At 45.4% G+C, this 26,757-nt stretch overlaps 1 protein-coding gene and 1 long non-coding RNA gene across 4 annotated transcripts in view; one reads left to right on the top strand and one right to left on the bottom strand.

The window, feature by feature from the left end:
* Positions 1-20,006, top strand: part of LOC121021499 (uncharacterized) — a 43,124-nt gene extending 23,118 nt beyond the window's left edge. Inside the window, exons 3-6 of one of the 2 annotated variants that reach the window (XR_005786561.1) lie at positions 6,504-6,561; positions 11,569-11,668; positions 18,945-19,093; positions 19,745-20,006. This is a non-coding gene — a long non-coding RNA (uncharacterized LOC121021499). The remainder of the gene's footprint in view (positions 1-6,503; positions 6,562-11,568; positions 11,669-18,944; positions 19,094-19,744) is intronic. The other variant, XR_005786558.1, reaches the window with a different exon arrangement.
* PDPN (podoplanin) overlaps positions 4,040-26,757 on the bottom strand; it is a 29,796-nt gene continuing 7,078 nt past the window's right edge. Inside the window, exons 2-6 of one of the 2 annotated variants that reach the window (XM_040461886.1) lie at positions 14,056-14,192; positions 12,030-12,156; positions 7,447-7,485; positions 6,784-6,895; positions 4,040-5,758 (exon numbers count right to left, since the gene is read on the bottom strand). In XM_040461886.1, the coding sequence (XP_040317820.1) occupies positions 5,752-5,758; positions 6,784-6,895; positions 7,447-7,485; positions 12,030-12,156; positions 14,056-14,192 (422 nt within the window). In that variant the 3' untranslated portion in view covers positions 4,040-5,751. The remainder of the gene's footprint in view (positions 5,759-6,783; positions 6,896-7,446; positions 7,486-12,029; positions 12,157-14,055; positions 14,193-26,757) is intronic. The other variant, XM_040461896.1, reaches the window with a different exon arrangement.

Genomic DNA, 26,757 nt, shown 5'->3' with positions numbered 1-26,757 from the left:
TGTGTGTGTGTGTGTGTGTGTGTGTGTGTGTGTGTGTGTGTGTGTGTAAAAATAGTAAGGCTCAGAGACAGATGGTTTATTCATGCTCTTCCCTCCAGAACCAACCCTGCCAACAAGGAATGGGCAATGATGAGGGGTGGGGGTGAAGTTACCTACAGTGGTCGGTGACCCATGTGGCCTGGCACAGGGAGTTCTGACCAACAAAGACGATGGGTAATAGCCAAGCAAAGCAGATTCCCTCGGGCGTCAGAAGTCTTCGAAATGCAGTGAATCGGTCCAGTGGTGGCAGAAACCAAAGTTGAGGGAGGCTGTTGCTCTGGCAGGGTGCACGTGCCTCGGGGGCACCACTGGCCCATTTGTGATTTCAGCTGGGAGATCGTGGAAGTTCTAGATCCGCAGAGGCCAGGAAGCAGCATGGCGTCGGCTGGTGATGGTAGGAAGGACGGGAGGGAATTCTAGATGTTCAACACAGAATTCCTGCTCTTTCTCAAACCCGAAATACCCACAGCCTTCCCCAGTGACCTGATAGTAACTCCACTTTCTAGTTGCTCAGGGCAAAGTCCTTAGAGTCATTTTGATTCTGTTTTTTTGTTTTTTGTTTTCCATATCCCACGCCCAACCCATCAGATAGTTCTGTTGACTTTATTCAAAATACAGTCAGAACAAGACCACCTTATGCCACCTCCACTACAGCCATCTGGTCTGAGCCACCAGCATCTTGAGCCTGGATTATCACACTGGCTTTTTTTTTTTTTTTAAGATTATATTATTAACTAATCTCCATACTCAACATGAGGCTTGAACCCACAACCGTGAGGTCAAGTGTCACATGCTCTACCAGCTGAGCCAGTCAGGTACCTCTACCAGACTGGCTTTTTAATTGACCAGTTCCCAACCAAGAGTGAGAGTGATTTGTTTAAAGTTGTATTTATTTATTTTAAGGGGGTGGGGAGGAACAGGGGGAGAGAGAGAGAGAGAGAGAGAGAGAGAGAGAGAGAGAGAATCCCAAGCAGGCTCCATGCTGACAGCTTGGAGCCCAATGTAGGGCTCGAACTCGTGAACTGCGAGATCATGACCTGAGCTGAAATCAAGGGTCAGACATTTAACCAACTGAGCCACCCAGGTGCCCCGAGAGTGATTTATTTAAAAATGTCAGATGTTTTTTTTGAAACGGCGCAGCTCTGCTCAAAGCCTTCCAATGGCTCCCCATTAAGAGCACCCCCAACCTCTCTGGCTTCATCGCCTACTTTTCTCCCCAGAATTCATACTGTTCCAGCCTCCTGAGCTTCCCTGCCTTCCCCAAACACCAGATGGGCAGACGTGCTCCTATCTCAGGCCTCTGATGTTCCCCTGCTCGGAAGGCTTTTCACCCCGATGTCTCTCTGGCTCACTCCTTAGCCTCTTCAAGAACCTTTCCAAACCTTGGCGAGGCCTTCCCCACCCCCAATTCCACGCTTCAGTCCTCCACCTTGCACTGCTTCTCCCTTCCCCTGTTTCTCTCCACTGTCTCTACTGCCCGCGAAGCTTCTACATACTCTATGACTTATTTGGGGTGCAGTCTGTCTCCCATGCTAGACTGTAAGCTCACGTGGGCAGGGATTTTTGTCAGTTTCAGTCACTGTGTATCCCCAGGACCTAGAAGAGGACCTGAGAACAAATGTTTGTTGAATGAATGAATGAACAGATTATTCATCCCACAAGAGAATCTCTCTCTTTCCAGAACCCCCAAAGACCTCGTTGACACCAAACATTCCCTTTCCAAGTGGCCCTGTGCCATCCACAGCTCCAGCCTCATCTACGGGGTGGATGTCAGAAGCAAAAGGAAGCTTCCACTGGTCCCTTTAGTTGGAACATTCTTATCCCTCCTGAGGTCACACACGGGACGCTCTAAGTAGTGTTAGTTGTCCAAGCACATATTTCAGATGATGTCTTCAGTAGCTTCCAGAGGGCAGCTGTCATTTCAGAAACAGCTCCCTGTGACTGGCATGTGACTTTTTCCCCCGAAAGATTTGCATCAGTGGGAAGGTAGAGGCGGTAAGAGAGAAGGGAGCAGGAAAGGAAAAAATGGAAGAAATGAGATCTCAGGACTGCATATGATTCTGGCGGGGAGCCCTTGGATGCAGAGGTAGAACACACAGAGTGCTTTGCCTCAGTGTCTGATAAAATGACCGCCGGAGAGAGCAGAAATGACGAGGAATCATTTGGGGGAATCCAGGCTGGCCCTTAGCCTGTACGAGGCAGATACGTGTATCTTGGATGCTCCGGACTAAAAACAAAACAAAACAAAACAAAACAAAACAACCCACATTCTTCACAGCAGTGGGTCAATCTTCATGCTTTGACTCCAAGATTTTAAATTTATTCTGCAGTATTTCCCATGAATGGTGGTTACATAATTTATATTTACTGAATTTAAGAACCCAGGCTCTATGACACATCCTAACACAATGTTAAGCCTCAGGTAGAGCACAGAGAAGTGTAGTCTTTTAGGCAAGGCAAGCTCTCCAACACACAAGTGCACGACTGAGTATTCCAAGCATGTGGCCACACCCAGCCGGGTCTCGGGGACCTGCCCTTCCCACTTTCACTGGACTTTTGATTAGTCGAGAAAGGTTTCATGTCAGAATACACATCATTGCCCATGGAAGCATTTGTCCCAAGCTGCCCCATGCCCTGAGTACTAAGAAAGATGGATACAGCAAGGGGTTCAGTTACTTGTTCTTTCCCGGTTCATGAAAGGTGGGGCAGGAGGCAGAACTATGTGTTGGTTTTCAACTGGCTCTTTCAGGTTGACAAAAAAATAAATAAATAAATAAAAAAAAAGTATGTGTGTCCGTGTGTGGCAGGGGTTAATACAAGGCTCTGATCTGGTGTAGTTAACTTAAGCACGCCGGCTCCCAGGTGCCTCTGACGGGAGAATGGATGCTGTCATTTCCTTGAACTTCCAGCACCCCTTGGTGGCTCCATTAGGGCTCAGTCCTCTCGTGCGGGGAGCGTGTGAGGCGACGTAACTGCACACGTGGTATAGCGGAGATCTCTGTTCTCGGTCTCTGAGGCCACGTGGACGTGGCTCGTTTCCTGTTAGAAAAGGGATGCTTTTCTTCGCCGTCTCATGGACTTTCTTACAAAGAAACTGTAGCCCAAAGAGGTTAAATGACTCACCTGAGGGATTCCTGTTGTAAACTAGAGAACGGGACTGAAATTCTGGTCCCTTCCACTATGCTTCATCGGTTAGGAAACAGGCACCCAGAATTCCTGATGTCTGCCCCATCCAACGATCCCGATTTAACAAAAACAGAGCGCTGCGAGGAAGGCATGGTACTAAGGGCTCTCGTGCTCCAACTTCCAACCTTTAGGAGCGGGGATAGGTTGGGCAGGGAGAAGGCCCCAGGTGTGGCCCTGGAGTCCACACTGAGCAGTGTAGGTGGGCGTGGGAAACAGATCAACCGCCAGAGAGGGACAGCGACAGAGGCGGGGCGCCTGGCCACTGCGGTCTCCAGAGCGGGTGGAACATTTGCAGCCGAGGACCACAAAGCAGGGAGATGTCCCAAGGACAGGAATTCCGGAGTGACAGTCTGCCCCGGGGCCCACAGGTGGTGGGAACACCCTCACCAGGCTCCCTGCCTCTTCCTGTGTAGCCAAGCCCCACACACCTGAGGCCGGGTTCCGGGGGAGGACTGGCAGGTACAGAGGGTAACTGTTCCCTCACCTGGCTCCCGTCCAGTGCCCTCCAGTGCCGAGAAATCAGGAGCTAGGCAAGACCTTGTTAACTCTTTTGTGACCAGAGGGCAAAAGAAGTCCCAAGGTGCCACTTGTCTCATCCCATTCCTCACCTTGACCTTAACCTCTCTACTTTGACAGAGCCCTACGTGAAAGGTGTGTTTGTGTTTGTTTCCAGTGGATGCATTTCCCGTGACCACTTAAAATTCACTCCCAATCAAGAAAAGAGGCATAGGTTTCCATAACTTAGAATCTCATCTGGAGGTGTTCTGACGTGTGACCCAGACATGATCTTTCCAATCAAAGGCCTGACTCATCATTACACGCAATCATCTGTTTTATTTTAAAACATGTCTATACTGCGTTGAGCACCAACACAGATGTGACCAAGAAACCCACAGTCCTGTCCCAGCAGGCGGCGGGTCCAGTGTGTGACTTGGGGCGGACGGTTATGGTTCACAGTGACAGAAAAAAAGAAAAGGGCAGGAAAGACAAAACGGACTTTGTCCTCAATTCCTGTTCAGGAATCTGAGCGAAAGAAAGAGAGGGATCCTTAAGCTCACAAAGCTCTTCAAAAGCCCCTTCTCTGAGTTAGCGGATGTTCAAATATAGACCCTGGGTTGATGGACCAGCCGGACTTGGTAACAGAAGAGCAAGCTGTTTAACATCTCCACGTTACTGCAAGAAAGAGGGAAATGGGCTGTGCTTTTTTAGTTTACTTTTTCGTACAAGTGGAGGGGATATCAGCCTTACACAACCACAATCGTGACAGACCATCTGGTCAGTATAAAAACTCTGCGTTTGGGAAAAAGATGTCACCTGACCTACGGGAAGAAATGGACTGAGCTGGATGGTGCCTACACCAGATGGCAGCTTGGGTTCCTTTACTTTAATGATCTTTTCAACGGTGACGCCACGGAAGGGTGTGGTATGTGTCGTGAAGACTGGGAATCTCATTTATTTTTACATCAAGCCCTTACATCCACCTGCTTCCTTAAAATTACTATCGTACGGGATTCTTCTCGTGTCCACATCGGTCCTCTGAGGCAGGAAGTAAAGGTTAGAAAATTGGCAGGTTCTGTTTCTCAGGCCAGAGGACGCACAGGGTTTCCTTCTGTTTCTTGGTTTCTGGAACACTTGAGCCTCAGGCACCATCGGGCCTCCAGCAGCCTCCTTGGCATCCAGGGCTCGGACTTCCCTATTCCCAATCCGGAGGACTTATGTCATGGAAAGAAAAAAGACTGCCCCAAGAGTCCTCGGCTCCTGGGCCCTCATCTGAGGGAAGAGGAAGCAGCAGGTAGGAGCAAACCTTTGAGTCACCAAGTCATCACTGGAGAAGGCAATAAGCAAGCCTAGAGCCTGCCTGATGACCTTATTGTGAGAAACACAGTCCCTTCTCCAAACCATAGACTTCCTGTTTATAATCTAAAATGGGTGTCTTTGAAATGACTTACCCTGGGCCAGTGAAAGGCAGTCGCTCATTACATGTTATACTAGGTTAGATTTCTACTTGATGATTCACATGAAATTTGAAAACGGGCCAGACTACCTTGGAATGTGTGTGTTTCAACTGATCAGAAATTGCAAAACGCTTTCACCATTTACGAATATAGCACTTGAGCCCAAGGGCTCCATTGGTATGAATATTTCCAGACTTGTTTGCCTTTTAACAATTACAGAGCATGGTCGGAATGAAGACCTGATTACAGTTTCTAACATCGATTAAATTATATCATCTTAGTTACAAATCAGTTTACGCCGTTTTGCTCCATTTTCTATGCACTCTGTCTTTTAAATCATCTGGTATGAAATTTATATTTAAAAAATTTTTCAAAAGGCAAATGCCTAGAGGAGCAAGTCGTTTGCATTGTCTTTCCTTGAGTTACTTTGGGTAAGCGGAGGGATCACCATGGATTTGGAGTGGGGTCGCCAAGCATTTCCATGGGTCATCTTCTTCCACGTGCCCCAGGATGGGGAAGTCGGAAACTCTCTTCTAAACATGTTGGCAGAAGGGCACAATTTTTCAGCTCTTTAGGGCCTGTGAAAACAAAGAGAAAGGTGGCTGTCACTTCTCTTACTGGCACGGTGAATAGTAATCCCATGAGTCATGGTCCTATTGTCCTCTTGTCTAAGACTCGCAGTTCTGGAACCTGGACCTCTTCTCCTTTCTCTGCTCATTCCTCCTGCATGCTTGGTCCTCACACGGCCAGGGGCAGACTTCCAGGCATTTCCAAGCACATAAATCTGTGATGCTATTGTGGGCTGTGTCCCTCAGCCCCCAGTTGTAGAACATTTGCCCTTTCTGCCACCCTCCACCCCATTATATAACATCTCCCTGACAGAAATAAGAAAAAGACTTCCTCTGGTTATGAGTTTGAATCTTCTGAGTTCTTATGGAATTTTCAGAGACAGAAAGCACTCCTTCCCCTCCTCAATGGTCAATTCTAGGAGTTCACTACATGTGTGTGGGTGTGTGCAGGGCAGAAGTGGAGGGAGGAGACCTCACTACCAGAAGAATTCTCATCAGAACGGTGACCTAGCTCTGCAATGAATGCTCTTCTGGAAACCACCCAACTCCCTCTGATGCCTGGGAGTGGGGAGATTAGGTATCAAGGTGAAACTTGGTTTGGGTTTTCTTTCAAGTTCAGTTAGTTGAAAAATTAGGACAAGAAGCCAGATTTGGTTAGAGCTCAATAGGAGTCAAATAAAAGCCATCTCTGGCTCTAACTCTCCCTCTCTCTCTCCCTCCCTCTCTCTCTCTCTTTTTTTTTTTCGAAACTTAGAAAGGCCAAGCAGTTACCTGTTTCTCCCAGGGAAACTTCAGATGTAGCCCTCACAGAGGTAAGGGGCTTCTGAAAAGGACTCTTTGCTTTTAAAGTAAACTCTATGCCCAACGCGGGGCTCAAACTCAAGATTATGAGATCAGCAGTTGCTTGTTCCTCTGACTGAAGCAGCCAGGCACCACTGAACCCGATTTCTGGAGGTTTCTATTGGCTCGAGGTTGGGGTTCTAGATATGACCACTCTCATTTATCTACCACATGGGTGTAATTTCTTTACTTACGAGTACCTTCCTGACATTTTTCGAGCAACCAAAATGATGATCCCACCAATGAATCCAATGGCTAGTAAGACTCCAACTATGATTCCAACCAGGGTCACTGTCGCCAGGCCATCTGATTGAGGAGGAAAAAAAAAGCATGAACCCCAGATAAATGATACACCTGTGTCATTTATAAACAATACCACTGTCCCACTAAAGACAGCAAATAATGTTCTAATTTGCTTCTCCTTATCCAGTAGGAGTTGACTTAGAAGAGATGAAACCTTGGGCTACTCTAATCCCATCTTATGAGTGGCAAGATTCCTGGGTCTCAGGATCTATCAAGCATATCACTCATACTGGGTGGCTTCACTGTTTATTATTAGGTAGTGTTTGCTGCTATTAAATTAGCCCCTACTTTTATTCTTAGTAACAATAAATTATATGACACCGTTCTCCATAGCTGTCATTAAGTGAGTAGACTCATTTGCGGTTTATTTTCAGATTCAGTAATTTTCTTTTCTCTCTTAAAAGAGGTTTGAAACCTGTTCTCAGAAGGTTCTGTATTGCACTCTTGTTGACTACAATCCAGGAAAGAATGTCATTCATCAAAAGATTAGCTTCAAAGAAACTTTTTTTTTTTAAACTCCCACAAAAATATTTTGATAACAAAATCTAGCTTACCTTTCTCAACTGTTGTCTCTGTGTCTTCACCTATTTTCTCTGGAAAGAAAGAGATGTAATGATACAGAATTATTAGGATTTAATAACTATAATTTAACAACTGGCAAAAGATTAATTTACTCTGAGTGGAAGGCAGCAAGGCACAAGTAAAGAGGATAATTTCTTAAATAAATTGGATCAGAGGATTTTTAAGCAAGCTCTGACATGATCCTATCTTCAAAAGTATTATTATTGAATTTATGAATGCTTCTTAACACCTATGGGCCCATAGCACTTTGGTGTATCTTTTTTCTCACCCACTTTAGAGAGCAGAGTCAAGGAAATTGACCCACAGAAATCTTACATAAATGGTCACAAAGTTTCAGAGGTTTCAATGACACAAGAAGCCAAGGCTGTTGATTCTATGGTCCAATGTCAAGACCGTAGAAAACTCATTCACAGTGATGAGTTTGATTTTGAAAGATTTTGTTTTAGAACAATATACTCTAGTTCTGGAAGATGGGCCCAGACAGTGATTTGTCTTACGTATCAGTTCCCTGCTTTTTCTTTAGTAGCAAAACCCACATCTTACAGGGCAGCAATATGCCCAGCTAAGTTTAATGAGGGAATATACCTTGGGGCACCTGGGTGGCTCAGTCAGTTAAGCACCTGACTTTTGGCTTAGGTCATGATCTTCTAGTTCATGAGTTCAAACCCCACGTTGGGCTCTGTACTGACAGCTCAGAGCCTGGAGCCTGCTTCAGAATCTGTGTCTCCCCTTTTTTTTCTGCCCCTCTCCTGCTCACGCTCTGTCTGTGTCTCTCAAAAATAAGCATTAAATTTTCTTTTTTTTAAATGAGGGAATATACCCTTTGTGTTTAGCCTCTGTTATTTTAGGATTTCTCTCTGTAGCCAAACCTAGTCCCATAGTTACAATGTGAATATTCTCATTAAGCTATCACATGGGTTTGAGTTATTAACTTAGAGCAAGTAAGTAATAAAGCTGCGAGTTTCTTTCAGATAATTTTACACAATGTCTATTTAAAAATATACGCTTTGGGTTTTATTTTTCCCATCACCCTGCTTGCACACTAAGTCCTTAACTCCTCTGGGTGGTGGTGATTTACCTAGTTTGCAGATGGAGAAAAAGTCAAGAGGCTTTGATTTAATGAAACAATAGAGAGACGTGGATCAATTAGGTGCCTCCCTAGGACTGTAGTTCACAACCTGCAAATACCGCAGATATCCAAGAGCTTTTCTAATCAAAGGGGAAAGCACCATCTGCAAGATGCTTACTTTTCCTAATGCTTGAATTTGAAAGAAGTCTTTGTACCAAGGCTCTCTTCCAAAAAAAAAAAAAAAAAAAAAAAAATGCACCTTTTCAAGATGGTCCCAGGATAAGAGTGTCTGAATCCAGCTCTGCCGGCTGGCATGAGCTGAACTCATAGCTGTGGAGCATTTACATGGAGCTCAAGCTGATGGTGCTATCCCACCTAAAAAGGGGGTGAGACTGTTGGGTCTGAGGCCAGCCCAGAACAAAGGTGTCATGGAATCACTCCTGAAAGGTCATCTTTGGTTGCCAACTACCAGTAGAAAAAAAGTCAACCATTCGCTTATCATGAACTAAACTGGTAGCTGCTGATTCCAGACTTACAACACATCCTCATCCATTGTGACACCGTTGGCCAGAAAACATATTACCAAAAATTCATGTGGAAGATTCGTTACCAAATTAAAGCTTATTAGTTCTATACTCCCTAGCTCCCACCCGGTGACGGTGGCTGCAGTCATGAGAATGTGTCATACATACATGTGAACGTCATCATACTTGGGTGTTTCGTGGGAAAGACATCTGCTGCCCTAATAAAATCAGCTCTTAAAAACCAAGTGCTTATAATTATATTTTAACTCACATGTGAAAATTTCTGGGATGCTGGTGTGTTATGGGGAAATGTGCAGTAAGTCACAGTTTTTGAGACAGGGTGGGGCAAGAGACAGGACAGGAGACTAATCATGAGTATTTTCCAGAGAACTGAGAATTTTGTTTTAAAGGAATGGGAGAGGTATCCTGGTATTATAGGAAGAAGGCTCCATTTTCTGCAGGTAATTAGCCGTCAACTCATTTACACGCAACTGATTCTCCAAAATTTTGAAATGTTTTCCAATGACCATATTGATGATTCTTTCCTCCCATACCCCTACTTGGTTCTATCTAGTGCTTAAATGGTAAGCGTTTTTTGGGGTGCCCTGGGTGGCTCAGTCGGTTGAGTGTACTACTTCAGCTCAGGTCAGGATTTCACAGCTGTGAGTTCAAGCCCCATGTCGGGCTCTGTGCTGACAGCTCGGAGCCTGGAGCCTGCTTCAGATTCTGTGTCTCCCTCTCTCTCTGCTCCTCCCCCACTCATGCTCTGTCTCTCTCTCAAAAATAAATAAACGTTAAAAAGAATAAATAGGGGCGCCTGGGTGGCGCAGTCGGTTAAGCGTCCGACTTCAGCCAGGTCACGATCTCGCGGTCCATGAGTTCGAGCCCCGTGTCGGGCTCTGGGCTGATGGCTTGGAGCCTGGAGCCTGTTTCCCATTCTGTGTCTCCCTCTCTCTCTGCCCCTCCCCCGTTCATGCTCTGTCTCTCTCTGTCCCAAAAATAAATAAACGTTGAAAAAAAAATTAAAAAAAAAAAAGAATAAATAAACGGTAAGCATTTCTTTAGCATCTCAGAGAGACTTTGTGGCTTTATTCCCAAAGTACTTCATACAGCTTTTTTCTTTCCTATCATGGTAAAATACACATAACATAAAACTATCCTCACCATCTTTAAATAGCCAGTTCAGTGCCATTAAACACATTCGCTCTTGTGCCACCACCACTGCCATCCATCTCCAGGACTCTTCCTATCTCACAAAACTGACACCCCATAGCCATTAAACCAACTCCTCACTCTCTCCTTCCCCCAAGCCCCTGGCAACCACCCTCCTACTTTCTGTCTCTATGAATTTGACTCTAGGCAGTCTAGTACTCATATAAGTGGAATCATACAGTGTTTGTCTTTAGGTGACTGGTATGTTCCAGTTAGCATAATGTCCTCAAGCTTCATCCATATTGTAGCATGTGTCAGAATTTTCTTCCTTTTAAAGGCTGAATGAATATTAGTTCATTAAATGTATATACCACATTTTGTGTATTTATTCATGTTGATGGACATCTGAGCTGCTCTCGTGTTCTAGCCATTGTGAATGATGCTGCTATGGACATTTGTGCACAAATATAAAGCAATTAAAAAAATCCTCAGAAGCATTATAGTTTTTAAAAACAGAATGGTGATAGGGTCTAGAAATGTATACTGAACAATAAAGAGTAATTTTCTGGGGCGCCTGGTGGCGCAGTCGGTTAAGCGTCCGACTTCGGCCAGGTCACGATCTCGCGGTCTGTGAGTTCGAGCCCCACGTCAGGCTCTGGGCTGATGGCTCGGAGCCTGGAGCCTGTTTCCGATTCTGTGTCTCCCTCTCTCTCTGCCCCTTCCCCGTTCATGCTCTGTCTCTCTCTGTCCCAAAAATAAATAAACGTTGAAAAAAAAATTAAGAAAAAAAAAGAGTAATTTTCTAGGTGTTCAGATGGGCAACTGATTGGAGGAACCATTAATTTAGGTAAGGTCTTTATGATGACTTTCATTTAAAGATGGAAACACTCATCTAGATAAAATAATTAGCAAACATTCAGTGCAATTATTGGAGGATCACTTTTTTCCCTCTCCCACCCCCATCTACTCCAAAAGAAATAAAGAAATAAAGAAAAAAATCTCAAATAGGAGCCCCTGCGTGGCTCAGTCAGTTGAGTGTCCAACTTTGGCTCAGGTCATGACCTCACAGTTCGGGATTCAAGCCCCTCGTTGGGCTCTGTGCTGACAGCTCAGAGCCTGGAGGCTGCTTCGGATTCTGTGTCTTCCCCTCTCTCTGACCCACCCCCACTCACACTCTGTCTCTCTGTCTCTCTCTCTCTCAAAGATAAATAAACATTAAAAAAAAATCCCAAACAACTGAATTTCTCCTAAAAAAGCTCTAGAAATAGGAGGCTTTTTCTTTCCATTGCTAAGTTGTAATGGCAATTATTTTTCCTCCTTCTCAGGAAGGATGGAAGGAAGGATGGAAGAATGGTCTATACCCATAATAATGGCCAAGACCCAAGACAGTGCTCCATTCACATTGCTGCAGGTGTCACCTATGAATCACAAGGACAGCCCCAAATCCTGGTAAGAGTGGTTACATAGGTTGCTTGGGTTTTCTGCTCCTGGGAGTCAATGGGAAGTTCTTAGTGTAACACTGTATCAAGTTACAGTCAGCAACATGACACTGGTAGCTAACTTGCCCCTTAGGGACATTTTCACTAGTTGTCATTCAAAGTGGAGAGCTGTGTTCAGCAACCCAATAAATCAGATGCACTTTAGCAACCCTATAAGTAGAATTCTGAAGCTAGCACATAAGACTTGGTTCAGAATTCACTCTTATGTTCCAATATATGCGCCACTAATCATTAGATTTGTTCATGGATATTGGAATGCACTGATCATGCAAAAGAAGATCAATACCTATTGGGGCGACTGATTTTCTTACCTATGGAGTGACTGGTCACCACATTCAAGGTTGTGGTGCTCTGGCTTTCTTCATTGGCATGGCCTGTACTTTGAGTTGGCCCATCCTCTATGTGAAAGTCTGTTATACTCTCTGTATTTGTTGGCACCTATTGGAGAAGTAAATGAGACAAAAGAGAAATAAAATCTAATGTTTTAAAATATATATTCAGCCTCATAACAGAAAAGGATTTAAAGGCATAAATATATAAAATATATGATGACTTAAATTTAAACAGGAAACAAGAAAACAAACAGAAATGACAGAGTGGGGATAGGAATAAAACCAAACGTACTCCACAAATAAATATCAAATGTTGACTCCATAGGGTCTTAATTCTTTTTTTTATTTTTTTTCAACGTTTATTGATTTTTGGGACAGAGAGAGACAGAGCATGAACGGGGGAGGGGCAGAGAGAGAGGGAGACACAGAATCCGAAACAGGCTCCAGGCTCTGAGCCATCAGCCCAGAGCCCGACGCGGGGCTCGAACTCACGGACCGCGAGATCGTGACCTGGCTGAAGTCGGACGCTTAACCGACTGCGCCACCCAGGCGCCCCCATAGGGTCTTAATTCTTTAGAAAATACCAGGTCACTAGGCTTTAATTCTTTATCTCCCTGAACTTAAATGGCATTTTTCCTTTATTTGGCACATAATATGTTGTATCCTCTTTCAATGCCCTCCCTCCTCCAATTAGAGTAATAACTGAATTTTATTGAGAGCTTACTATGTGCTAAGCCTTTTAAATACCTTCTCATTTATTCCACAAACAACCCTCTAAAGTCAATCCTAATGTTAGTCCTATAGTCTGGATGAGGCCATGAGAGATTAGACAACATGCCCAAACTCAGACAGCTAACAAGCAACAGAAGGTGACTTAGAAGTGATTCTGTTGACTTCAAAGTTCATGCCAATGTGGCATTGGACAAATAAGCTCGTCAGCACAGGCAACAAAAGCAAAATTAGATAAGTGGGACCCCATCAAACTTAAAAACTTCGTGCATTATAAGACACAATCAACAGAGTAAAAAAGCAATCTGTGGAATGGGAGAAAGTATTTACCAATAATATATCTGATAAGGGTATAAAGAACTCCTACCACTTAGCAACAAAGAATCAAATAACTTGACTCAAAAATGGGCAGAAGGGGGGCGCCTGGGTGGCGCAGTCGGTTAAGCGTCCGACTTCAGCTCAGGTCACGATCTCGCGGTCCGTGAGTTCGAGCCCCGCGTCGGGCTCTGGGCTGATGGCTCGGAGCCTGGAGCCTGTTTCCGATTCTGTGTCTCCCTCTCTCTCTGCCCCTCCCCCGTTCATGCTCTGTCTCCCTCTGTCCCAAAAATAAATAAACGTTGGGAAAAAAAAATTAAAAAAAAAATGGGCAGAAGGGCTCGCACAGACCTTTCCCCAGAAATGATAGACAGTGGTCAACAAGCATATGAAAGATGCTCAGTGTCTTAACATAAACATCAGAAAAAGGCAAATTAAAACCACCATGAGATGATCACCTCACTCCTGTCAAAAGAATGGTAAATAACGTACTGGCAAGAAGGTGGAGAAACTGAAATCATTGTATCCTGTTGGCGGGGATGTAAAATGGTGTAACTGCTATGGAAAACAAGATAGAGGTTCCTCCAAAAAAATTAAAAATAGAACTACCTTATGACCCATCAATCCCACTTCTGGGTGTATACCCGATTGAAAGCAAGATCTGGAAGAGGTGTTTCCACATCCATTTTTCATAGCAGCACTGTTCACAAGATCCAAGAGTTGGAAGCAACTCAAACATCCACTGACCAATGAACAGATGCACAAAATGTGGCACACACATACAATGGAATAATAATCAGCCTTGAAAACGAAGGACATTCTCACATGCACTACAGCATGGATAAATCCTAAGGACACTATGCAAAGTGAACTAAGCCAGTCATAAAGTATCCTTGCATGTGGTTGCATGGCTGTGGGGCAACTTCCTCTCTTCCTGGGACACTCTTCCTGGGACACTCACCAGACCTGTCGGGCCAGTAGACTCCTCAGGGTCTGCGCCGGCACCTGTGGTCACCACATTGTCTTCTGCACCTAGGGTCACCATGCCATCTTCCACACCTGGTGTCATAATGTCATCTTCTGGCCGGACCGTGCTAGCTAAAAAAGAAAGACTGGGTCAGGGCTTAAGGTAGAAATTGTGTGGGCAGACCTAACTGGCCAGCTACAATCAGATTATTTTCTTTACCATTTCTTTTGGGGATTGTTTTTGGGGGGAGGGTCATCTTTCCAGCTTACCACAAACCACTCTCCTTGCTGTACCTCTGTCACATACAAGGACCTGGTTGTCTCCATAGCAAGGTAAAGGGAGATAAAAATACAAAATGGTGAAGCCGCCAGCCCTTCCCCACTGCAGTAACAGGAGGGACATAAACCTTGCCTTTTCAGTAATGAACCAGGTTCTTCCTGGTGTCGTTTCATACAATGAACGAATGCATTCGGGTTGCTAGAATATCATTTAGACCTGGAAAAATTTTTAATTAGAGTCACGTGGAAAGACTTCTAAAAATACCAATTTGCAGGCTCTATCTTAGACATTCTGAATCATAATGTCCAGAAGGAGATCTCCATCCTTAAAATTCAAGCTTGCTTTCCATTTAATTTTGAGACTGCTGTCTCCTTGAATGAGGAGAACCATTACCTCTGACCACGGACCTCATAGGTGAGGTCAACTTCTTAGTTTATAGTTGAGGTTACTATCTACGGGAGATAGTAATGTATGTAACGTGCTGAGGTAGCCAATAGGATTCTTAGTGCACAGAGAGCTAAACTAATAAGGGACCTCGGTGCCCCAGGCTGGGGTTTTTCTGCTTTAACATTGAATGAATGACCCTGTTGTACAAACCAGAAAGGTTTTCAGAGGAACAGGGGATGGGTGGGGTGGGATAGCAGGTTGAATTCCACACAAAGGTGGGGTGGGGGAGTGGAACAGATAACAACAGTGGCCTTTTCTTTAACCTCTGTCTCAATGATCCAGACTAAATCACGACCAAGCAAGGGCATCACCTCAACTCATCAAATAACCCTTTTCATGAGTTAAAAATCTGACTCATTGGCCACGGGCTCCCTCCCCATACTCAGAGTGGCTCTGGAAATTCCATGACTAAATACAGTTGCAAACTAAGCAAACACATGTCCTAGGAGCAAGAGGGGCTGGGGTGCTTGGAGGCTTCTTTGTGTAATTAAAGAGTTGATGTTTGTATCCAGGCAGTGCTCAAGTTAGCAATCCAGACCTTGCCTTAAGATACCTTATTTCTCCCTATGCTTAGAGAGCCCAGCCAAAGGCACAGCTAATAAATATTTGATCATAACTTCTTTGCTGATGCATAGAGGTAGAAAGTCTCAAGAGTAAATTCGCTTGTTCTGTGAGCCTTCTCTTTGCATCTGGAGTCCTAATCCAGGGCTGTCTATCTATGGCTTTGGTTGAGCCCCCTAAGCATATACATTTATTTTTTCATCTGGGGGGGAAATGGCTTTCACCAGTTAGCAATAACTGAATACCTTCGTGCAAGCAGCCTCCCCTCCTGGCTGCTTGCTGGGGTGGGGGTGGGGCCAGCGATGGGATCCCACCAGGATTTATGACTCTGGTGGTAGACCAATGTTGAATGTAAGAGGGAGATATCCCTTTGCCAGGCAAGTTGTCCTTATTAAACACACACACACACACACGCGCGCACACACACACACACACACACACACACACACACACACACCCCTATACCCCTTTTCTTCCCCTCCAGGTTTGAACAGTTAACAAATCATGAATTTTACAAATGTTTTCTGGAGGCTGCTTAGCAAAACCATTTACTATATGGTACCTTCCAACTTTATAAAACAAAACACCCTTGCTTTAAAAAAAAAAAAAATCAAGTACTGAATGAAGTTGGTTTGAATTCTTTCATAGAAAGTTCAGCTCATTGAAAGCGTAACTTGATAAAAAATTCCTTCTTGTTCTTTTCTATTCTTGGCCCACAGAGCCAAGCACTAAAATTGCCCTGAATAGACAAAGGGCGTTTTATGAATGACACTCATGATTAAGATGCATGGCTTTTGTCTCACTGCCCTGGCATTCTTTTTGCTCCATGGGAAAGTTGATCTTTAACAAGGGATCTTCCATTGTCCCTCGTATTATTTTGGCGGAAGGCTTTCCTGGGTGAAGAGTTCCTACCAGCCCAGCTGCCACGTTTCCAGCCAGCGATTGATGCCCCTTTCCCTTCAACGGTGAAATTCAAATCGTGTCTTGATGCCCTTCATCTCGGATTCTTTTTCCTCCTAAGACACGTGTGTGCGCAGGCAATACCCACAGCTGTTTATATAAGCACAGTGAGGACTGTACAATCACAGGGTCAGTTCTGCTGCCATGTACCCTCATGATCTCACGATTCCAGCCTCACCCAGGTTCACCCAGCCTGGGGGTCAGAATCAATGGAAGTTTCCAAAGACGGTGGCAACCCATCCATTTGCTTTGGAATTTGTGCGTAGGTGTTATTCTTTCAAGAGCTCGGCCAAACTTTATATTACCTATGAGAAGATGTGATAAATCCATTTTACCTTGAGGTTCTTAAGCTTGAGAACAAGTAAGAACTGAAGAGATGTTTATTGGCTTGAAAGTGCTAATTATGAATCGCTTTTATCTTTGCATGGAAGCCCGACCTCTCCAAAGGAATTCTTCTAGTTTATATACACTTAGGGGAGGGCCTTTCATTTAAAATATCTTAGAATTTAGATGCAAGGTAAATCATGCTGCTACTGTAATAGTAATAGTCCCAAGTTCTTGGTCAAAATGTTTTAAATAAGTGTTTTCAATCTTCTGGTTTTATGGACATTCCTGATAAGTGGGGAGTTCTTCCATTTATCTGTTGGCCGTTAAACATATCTTCTCTTGTGGCCATTTTTCTCTTATGGCACTCATCTTTTTTACAGTTTTGTAAGTGTTCTTTATACCTTAGGAATACATCCTTTGGGGGTACCTGGTTGGCTCAGTTGGTAGATCTGGATCTCAGGGTCATGAGTTCGAGCCCCCTGCTGGAAGGAATATACTTTTTTTTTTTTTAAGGTACTATCTTTTTAACAAAAATGTTTATTTATTTATTTATTTTGAGAGAGAGAGTGCATGCATGTGTGTGCAAGTGGAGGAGGGGCAGAGAGAGAAGGAGAGAGAACCCCAAGCCAGCTCCACACTGTCAGCCCAGAGCCCTTATGGTTTTGTTCTTACACTTCATATTTCTATTTGCCTTGTGCTTCCTTTTGAAGTATGATGTAAAATGGGGACGTAATTTGATTTCCCCTGAAAGATGGGCCGTTTGTCCCAATAAACTGTCCTTCTCCCCCTGCTTCAAAACTAGCTCTCACTGACACAAAGGTCTTCTTTCAAGTACCATGTCATGGTCATGGGGGGAAGCTTTCAGTATAAGGACCAGCTGCAGTGGCTTGGGCACTGCCATCTGCCCCTTCTTCCATGCCACCCTCTGTCTTCAGATTCTTTCCAGAACCGATTCCGAAATCCGTGTTCCCCTTACCATCGGCTCCCCCTTCCTCCTCATATCAGCTAACCACTGCTGGATGAATTCAACGCCACGGGTGTAGGGGTGTAGAGAGTGAGGAGGAAGGGTAGACTACTTCAACAGAAGTTCATCGAGGTCTTTCCAAGTTGCATGTTCTACTTAACGTGGGAGGCCCAGCTTTATAACATCACCCTCCCCCCGCCCCCCCCACCACATTTGTGCAGCCACGTAGGGTTTATTTGTTTATTATCTTTCGGCTGACTTTATTCCAAAATGGCCTTGTGGGTGAGTTGCACTGGCATCATTGTCCCCTTTATCAGATGAAGAAAGTGAGGCCGACAAAGATCTCCCCTTGACCAAATTCTACTTAGGTGTCCCTACCCATCCTTGCAAGAGTCTTGTTTCTTTCTTTTTTTTTTTTTTTAACATTTATTTATTTTTGAGACAGAGAGAGACAGAGCATGAATGGGGGAGGGTCAGAGAGAAAGAGGGAGACACAGAATCCGAAGCAGGCTCCAGGCTCCGAGCTGTCAGCACAGAACCCGATGCGGGGCTCGAACTCACGGACCGCAAGATCATGACCTGAACCGCTTAACCGACTGAGCCACCCAGGCGCCCCGCAAAAGTCTTGTTTCAACAAGAGTCTGAAATCAGCTCCCAACTGACCCAGTTCCCCATCCCCCACCTTTGATGTCTAAGTGGTAGGCCTGCCTTGAGCAAGAATCCTGTCAGGCCAGATTAGCAAGAACCCCTTACCCTTGATGTGTCTTCTCCATGATTGGCCCTTCCCCAGCCCCCCCCCCCCCACATACTCTGCTCCTTGCTTATAAACCCCCAGCTACGTTTGCTGCATTTCGAGCCGAGCTCTATTTCTCACCCCCCTTGGGATAAGTCTTGAATAAAGTGTTCCACCTGTTTCAACAAGTGTCAGAATAATTGTCTAACACTGGAAATTAAATGGTTTGCCTCGTTCACCTGGTTGGTGAGCAGACACAAAGCCATGTGTTGGGACAGCTCATCCGTGTAGTAACCAACACAACAAAAGACATCTTTGTGCCACCGTGGCCGCGGTGGCCCAGAAAGCCCGCAGCCCCCCACCCTGGGTCCTGACGTCCTTCCTCTTCAGCCCCCATCCTCTCATAAATTATAATCCTGGTTGTCAGAAGCAACTGTTTCCTCTGGCATCACACATCCTCTTATGAAATCCCATCTGGTTGGAATCTTCCAGTTTGACTTGTGTAGGAACCAGAATCTCGGCTTCCTCAAATGAGTCCCTTCGAGGACTAAGTTTTCAGAAGTGGTATAGAAGGAAGGTGTGACCTGCTTTATAAGAGTGTGACTCTTTCAGCAGCTCTCCCTTGCTCTGCAAATGAAGGCGGCAGCAATGATCAGGACTGGAATCTTCCCAAGGCTCACCTGTATATCCCCAAATAGTCCATGTGTATCTACTACGTGTTGGGTCCCATTCTGGGTACTGGAGACAGAGGAGTGAACAAGGTGAGTTCTCTCATGGATTTGGGTACCATCGGCGGTGGTGGGGGGATACTTCCAACAAGCAACCAAGGGAAACCTCAAGATAGCTTTCTTCCACCCCCTTTAGATCCATCCTCAAAGGGCACTTTCTCGGGGAGGCCTTTTCCCATGACCGAAGTGAAATTCCCTCCCTCCACACACCCTCACACATATACCACAGTACTCAACCTCTCATGCTGTGTATCCACTAACTGGCTGTCCCACTAGAATACAAACTCAATGACGGCCGCTTACTTCAATGTCCCCCCTTGCCTAAAATATCTGGTACACAGGAGACACCCAGTAGGTGTTTGTTGAATGAACATGTGAACTGTGGACAGGAAGAGCCGGTCTAATCAACCTGGAAGCCGAGAGTGAGCCCGCGGCACCACTCACTGAAGAGACAGAGAGTGGTCAGTGGGGCTGGATGAGAAAGAAGCAAGACTGAGGAGGTGTGGAGGGCCAGTCGGGTGGGATTTTCCTTTCAATTGGAGGGTGAGGGGAAGTCAGAAGATGACGTTACTGGAGTCGGAATGCCATGTGAACGCTGGGGGTGGGGGCGGGGGTCTGTCAAGGATGGTGCTGGGATCTGGCTGAGGCAGGGAGACCACTCCGGCTACCCGGCTGTCCCGGCAGGAGCGGCTCACTGCTTGCACCAGAGCAAGGGGAGAAAAACAGACAGGTAACGGCCGGGACGTGTCTGAAGTCATCACCCACCAACGATCAGAAATAAACACAAAACATCGGAGCCAAGAATTCGTTTTAGCATCCGTGACAGCTGCGTTGAGAAACAGCATTCGGAGTGTGAATGGATGTACCGACTGTATGATGCTGAGTCTTTTACTGGACTTCCCCTTGTTTCGTTAGGAGAGCCACGGAAGTCCCCTCCCTAAGTTTAAGAGCCTCTGTCTGCTTGCCATGTCCGCAGGAGGGAGAAGCTCCCGCTGCCCTCTTTCTGCTGACCTGAAGCCTCAGAAGCAGACAGCTGGAGAAGCGGCCTCCACAGCATTTTATCTTGAAACAGGAAAGTTGATTTTAGCAATAAAGAAGTCACACGCTGAGCTAGCCCCGGGGTTTTTCAAAGAAAACCTGCGGTGTTCGCCAACAGATCAAGGCAGTCTTTCGTGGTCCCTGGTGTGTTCCATGTTGAGCTGTTCCAGCGTCTAAATGCACAAGTAAAGCCTTTGAAGATGGAGAAATACGTGGCCAGGGAATGGTTTTCGTGGCCACTGAGAAATAGAATGCCCTTTTTTTTTTTTTTTTCTTACATCCTAGGAAATTCTGGTTTTCCCCAGTAGGGTAATTACCAAGCGATTAATTCTAGCATTCCCCACTCCCTACTTCCATTTAGGATGCAGTAATGCTTTTAGAGAGAGGTCAAAACACCTACTTGGAAAACAAAGGCAAAAAAAAAAAAAAAAAAAGTCTGCTTCTGTTCCTTTGCCCAGACATAGGCCTCTGCATATCACTTTTCTATCATGTCTCAATACTGTGCTCCGAAGCCTGAAAATAAACACACCCAGAGCTGTGGAAAGGTGCCAACCTCCAACATTTTCTAGCACCCTGCAGACCACCCACAGTGATCCCCAGATACTCAGATCTTCATATGGTTCTTCATCTCAATTCAAACAGCCCCAATTTAGCTGTTTGATGTTATTCCCTTAGTTTCTGCTACCAGAAGAAAGGTGTTAGGACCTAGCTTTTTTTATTCACCACATCTTTTGAGTTACTCCTCCCGTCCTACGGGCCAGCCCATCCTCTGACCCTTGTGAAGGAGCCTTTCCTTGGAATATTGAAAACCGCTTGCTGACGCAGAGCTGTGCGCCTGTGCTCAGCTCCTGGCAGACACTGGGTTGTGGTCAGTATAATCACTGATGTGGCAATGGGTTCCCCCTCTAAGCCACCCTCTCCTTGGACCCTGGTAAAGTGCTTACTGGATCAAAAGTGTGGCCATGGAAAATCTAGGCAGCTCCTTGAAGGCTTGGCCCTGCCACTCGGTATCCCATGGTGATTTTCCTCCAGGTTGCACAGTGCTACTTAAAGTCCACACTGCCCCATGGTCCCAGTGCTTGGCACCGTGGTAAGCCTTTTGTAGATGTTTGTTGACCAACGGTTGGAAAGAGAACACTGACACCCAAGTAGGACGTTTCTTTTGAATTATCCCTTCCATGACAAAACCCTGCTACTGTCCACTGTGCTTCCCTCAAGAGTTGTTGAATACCTTCCCCCTTCCCCCGAACGTGGCTGATAATAGGACAATGCCCCTCCGAGGATGAGCTCTGTGGCTTTGCTGTTCAATCTGTGGTGAGCAGCAGCCTGCTGCTCGGTGTCTCACCCTGGCAGTCCCTGCAGGCCCAGACCAATGGCGAGGAGTGACCATCCACTGTTAGCACTGGGGACCCGTGCCTCCCCCGTGAAATTCAAGAGAGACGTGTCAAGGCTGAGATCAAATAGGTATCACTAGTTCCTCTGAAGAAATCAGAAGAAATGCCACACATCAAGATTTGGAGCAGAGTTCCTTGACTTTGGAGACGGGGCCCCACAATGCCCCCAAAAGAGGCAGAATTCTGAAGAGCTCTGTAGCGGAGCATGGGCAGTAAAAGAAGGGAGAGGGGGCCATGTGGCTGGGGACTCATGTTTCAATTCCATAGCAAGGGCTCACACCCAGTCACTGGCAGGTGAATAGAACAGAACATGCAGGCCATTAGACGTGACACCAGGCTCCCAGCCACCTGCCTTCTTTCTCTCACCTGATGGGGGAAGATCAGCTGAGACCCACTGTGTGCCCTTCACAAGTCTTCACAGTTAGTCTCCACGGCTATCTGAGAAGCAGGTATTTTGTTCTATTTATTTTTCAGTCCAGTGTAATTAACATATAGTGTTATATTAGCTTCAGGGGTACAATATAGTGATTCATAATTCTATACTTACTCCGTGCTCCTCACGATAAGGGTACCCTTAATCTCCCTCACTTAGTTCACCCATCTTCCCACCTACCTCCCCTCAACCATCCATGTGTTCTCTATAGTTAAGAGTTAAGAATTTGAGTTTATAGTTAAGAGTCTTTTGGTTTGTCTCTTTCTTTGTTTTGTTTCTTAAGTCCTACATAAGAGGGAAATCACATGGTATTTGTCTTTCTCTGACTTATTTCACTTAGCATTATACTCTCTAGATCCATCCGTGTTGTTGCAAATGGCAAGATTTCATTTTTTCAGGGCTGAGTAATACTCCATTGCATATATACACCACATCTTCTTTGTCCATTCATCTATGGATGGACCCTTGGGCTGCTTCCATATCTGGGCTGTTGTAAATAATGTTGCGATACACATAGTAGTGCATGTATCTTTTCGAATTAGTGTTTTCATTGTCTTTGGATAAATACCCAGGAGCGGAATTATGGGATCATAAGGCAGTTCTGTTTTTAACTTTTTGAGGAACCCTCCACACTGTTTTCCACAGTGGCCGCACCAGTCTGCACTTCCAAGGAGGTAGGTATTGTAATAATGGCTGCTATTTTTGAATTTAGGGGAAAATGTACAAACGGTGGTGCCCAGCACTCTCTCCTGATCTTTACAAAAGCCTTGCAAACGAATGTCATTCTCATTTTGAAGCTGAGGACGGTGACCCTGAGAGTAAACTGCCCATGTAGCCAGCAAGTGGTGACACAGGGATTAGACATCAGATCTGTCAGACTCCAAGCCCCGCTTGAGCCACCGTCTCACACAGCCCCCATGTATCCTGGTTACTTTCCTGCAGCTCCCCTCATCTTCCCTCTACTTCACGTGGCAAGGACTGGGGTGGCACTGAAGCAGCTCCCTGGGCGTCTGGATGCCAAGGGCACCCGAAGTTTCATCTTCTGACTGCACCGTCATCTAAACCCCACCTACTCTTCTACCTGGCCCCGGTGCGAGACTCCTTCCCTTAGAGCCTTCCCAAGGTGACAAGAGAAAGTAATTCCTCTGAACTGGCACAGGATAACACCCACACTGGCTACTTTTTCTCTGTTAGTATCTATAAGCTTCCTGAGGGCAACACCCCCTTCTGCTGGAGGTTTGCAGCCTCCCACCCACCAGCGTGGCCTCTGTGAGCTGAATGAATACATGAATATTCATCCCCCCCTTTTCAGTGTTCACATTTCAACTTACCCACTGACGGCGGGGGGGGCGGGGCTGACCCTCGGGGCCACAAACAGGGCCCAGGACTCCTCCAGCGTTAAAACTGGATGCTGTTGGTTGCAACCTCAACCAAGATTACTCAGCCCGGGGAGAGGTTTTCTCTGTTGACCAAGAGCAGAATGTTCTCTGTAAAAGAGGAAATGAGTTCAGCTTGGTAAACTGGAATCAACACCTCCGTAATAACTTTTCTGGAACTAGCTGGGTCTGGCGTCCCGTTAGAAAGGCCACCTCATAGTGAGGACTGTTGAGTACTTGAAAAACCAAATGACTAAAAAACCTGCTTTAGAAGTCATGCCCCGGAGCAGTGCATCTCAACCACGTGGTGGACCATTTGGGAAACACTCGCCATCTGCTCGGAAACTGAGCTTCTGATTCATTCAAGGCTGTCAGCTGAGCAAGCCCTGATTTTGCAAGAGTAAAAAGAGAAGCCCCTTTAGATCTGACCTCACCATCTACCCATGCAGCTTGCAGACAGCCCAGCTGTGCAGCCAGGAGGATGAGGCCTTGCAGGAATGTGCAGAATGTGGCTGTGTTTCCATTAGCTGCCCTCGGCCTTGATCCTGAGCCTGGCTGGGGAGTCTGAAGTATGCTTCGGTAGATTATTAAAAATAATTGTTCTCAGCTGGTGGGGGGGGGGCACTCTCTTCTGACCCTCCTTGCCACCTTTCTCCCCTTGTTCTGATGAATGGGGAGGCGTTCAGGCAGCAAACTGTGTGTCCAGGGTTTAGTTCTGATGCCATTTTGATGATCTCCCCAGGTACCCATCAGATACATCAAACTGGATGTCCTACTATTACCTCAAAGTCACTGCGTCTAAAACAGAGTACACAAACTTGAACTCCTTCTTATAACATTGGTTCCAAACTTATCAACCCTCCAACCTGCTTTTTTTTGTATTTCTATCACCTGCCTCCTTGTCATTTCTGCCCAAAGTTTGGATCACTGTGTTTCCTCCCTCTTCCTCCTGACAAATGTTTACGATGCACCAACCATATGTTTTTTTAAGTGCTGAGTAAGGCATGGGTCCTGCTCTCTTCTCTAACGGGCAAGAGGTGTATACAAGTAACTAAAATACAGTGATAAGAATAGTCAAAGCAATCTTGAGAAAAAAAAAAAAAAATCAAAGGAGGCAGACTCACACTTCCCAACTTCAAAACTTACTACCAAACTGCAGTAATCAGGACTGTGTGGCATTGGCGTAAGGACAGATGTACACAACAATGGAGTAGAATTGAGGGTCCAGAAAGAAATCCATCCATTTATGGTCAATTGATTTTTGACAAAGGTGCCTGAGTAACTCAATGGGGGAAAGAATTGCCTTTTCAACAAATGGTTCTGGGACATCTGGACAACCACATGCAAAAGAACAGAGTAGGATCTCTACTTCGTATCACATATAAAAAGTAACTCCAAATGAGCCAAAACCCTAAATTTAAGATCTTAAACTGTGCAACTATTGGAGGTAAAAATAAGAGTAAACCTCTGTGACCTTGGATGAAGCAATGGGTTTTTAGACATGACACCAACAACATAAGCAATAAAAGAAAAGCGAGATAAATGGGACTGCATCACAAATTTTAAAACTTGTGCTTCAATGGACACCATCAAGAAATTGAGGGGCGCCTGGGTGGCGCAGTCGGTTAAGCGTCCGACTTCAGCCAGGTCACGATCTCGCGAGATCTCGCGTGATCTCGCATGAGTTCGAGCCCCGCGTCGGGCTCTGGGCTGATGGCTCGGAGCCTGGAGCCTGTTTCCGATTCTGTGTCTCCCTCTCTCTCTGCCCCTCCCCCGTTCATGCTCTGTCTCTCTCTGTCCCCAAAATAAATAAATGTTGAAAAAAAAATTATTAAAAAAAAAGAAATTGAATGGGAAGGATATTTGCGATTCATATGTCTGATAAATGTCTAGTATCCAGAATGTATAAAGAATTCAACAGAGACGCCTGGGTGGCTCAGTCAGTTGACTGACTCTTGATTTCAGCTCAGGTCAGGATACCAGGGTTGTGGGATCAAGCCCTGAGTTGGGCTCCACGTTGAACATGGTGCCTGCTTGGGATTCTTTCTCTCCCTCTCTCTCTGCCCCTCCCCTGTTCACGTGTGTGCATATGCTCTCTCTCTTCCTCTCAAAATAAATAAACATGTTTTAAAAAGAATTCAACAATAAAAAGACAACTCAATTTTAAAATGGGAAAAGGATTTCAATAGACATTTCTCCAAAGGAAGATAGGTTAATGGCCAGCAAGTGCATGAAAAGATGCTGAACATCGTTAGTCAATCAAAATCACAATGAGATACCACTTCATACCCATTAGGATGGCTTCCATCAATAAATGAAATGAAACAAACAAAAAACCGAAAATCACAAGTGCTGCTAAGGATTGGAAAAATTGGAACCCTTCTGCATCGCTGGTAGGAATGTAAAGTGATGCGGCCACTTAGAAAACAGTTTGCAGTTCCTTAAAAAGTTCAACATAGAGTTACCATATGACCGGGCAATTCTACTCCTAGGTATATCCCTGAGACATGAAAGCACATCCACATGAAGATTTGTGCATGAATGTCCACAGCAATATTATTCATTATAGCCCCAGAGCGGAAGCGACCCAAGTGTCCAGCAACTGCTGAGTGGATACGTAGCAGACGGTGTATCTGTACAATGGAGCATTATTCAGCCACAAAAAATTAATACAATTCCGAGACACACACACCACAACAGGAATGAACTTTTGAAATCATGCTAAATGAAAAGAAGCCAGGCACAAAAAGCCACATAGTGTACAATTCCATTTATATGAAATACCTAGAGTAGGCAAATCTATAGGCCTAAAAAACAGATCAGTGGTTGCAGGGGGTGGGGGTGGGGGGACGGGAAAAATTCCTAAGAGTTTGATTATTTTATTTATTTATGATTTTATTTTTAATGTTTTTTTTAATTCTTGAGAGAGAGAGAGAGAGAGAGAGAGAGAAAGAGCATGAGCAGGGGAGGGGCAGAGAGCGAGGGAGACACAGAATCCGAAGCAGGCTCCAGGCTCCCAGCTGTCAGCACAGAGCCCAATGCGGGGCTCGAACTCATAAGCCAGGAGATCATGACCTGAGCCGAGGCTGGACGCTTAACCAACTGAACCACCTACGTGCCCCGTTATGGTTTTATTTTTAAATAATCTCTATACCCAACGTGGGGCTCAACCTCACGACCCTAAGAGTCACACGCTCCACCGACTGAGCCAGCCAGGTGCCCCTGACTCTTCAACTGGAAAGGGTTAATTTTATGATCTGTTGAGTTACCTATGGATAAAAAAGTGTAAATAGTGTTGTGTGGTTAAGAGGCGAATAGTAAGAATGCAGAAAATGAGGGAAGAGTAAGAAATCAGGAAATACTGAGCTACAAGTCAGTAGCTGGCTCTGATTCCCCCAAATCTGACCTCACCACCCCCCCATTCTGTTGTCACCACACTTAGTCTCTTATCTCCTG

The sequence above is a fragment of the Herpailurus yagouaroundi genome, unplaced genomic scaffold, assembly GCF_014898765.1.
Source record: "Herpailurus yagouaroundi ecotype Mexico unplaced genomic scaffold, PumYag 77, whole genome shotgun sequence".
Taxonomy (NCBI): Eukaryota; Metazoa; Chordata; class Mammalia; order Carnivora; family Felidae; genus Herpailurus; species Herpailurus yagouaroundi.
Note: the sequence above shows the minus strand (reverse complement) of the source record. Positions and strands in the feature narration are given on the sequence as shown.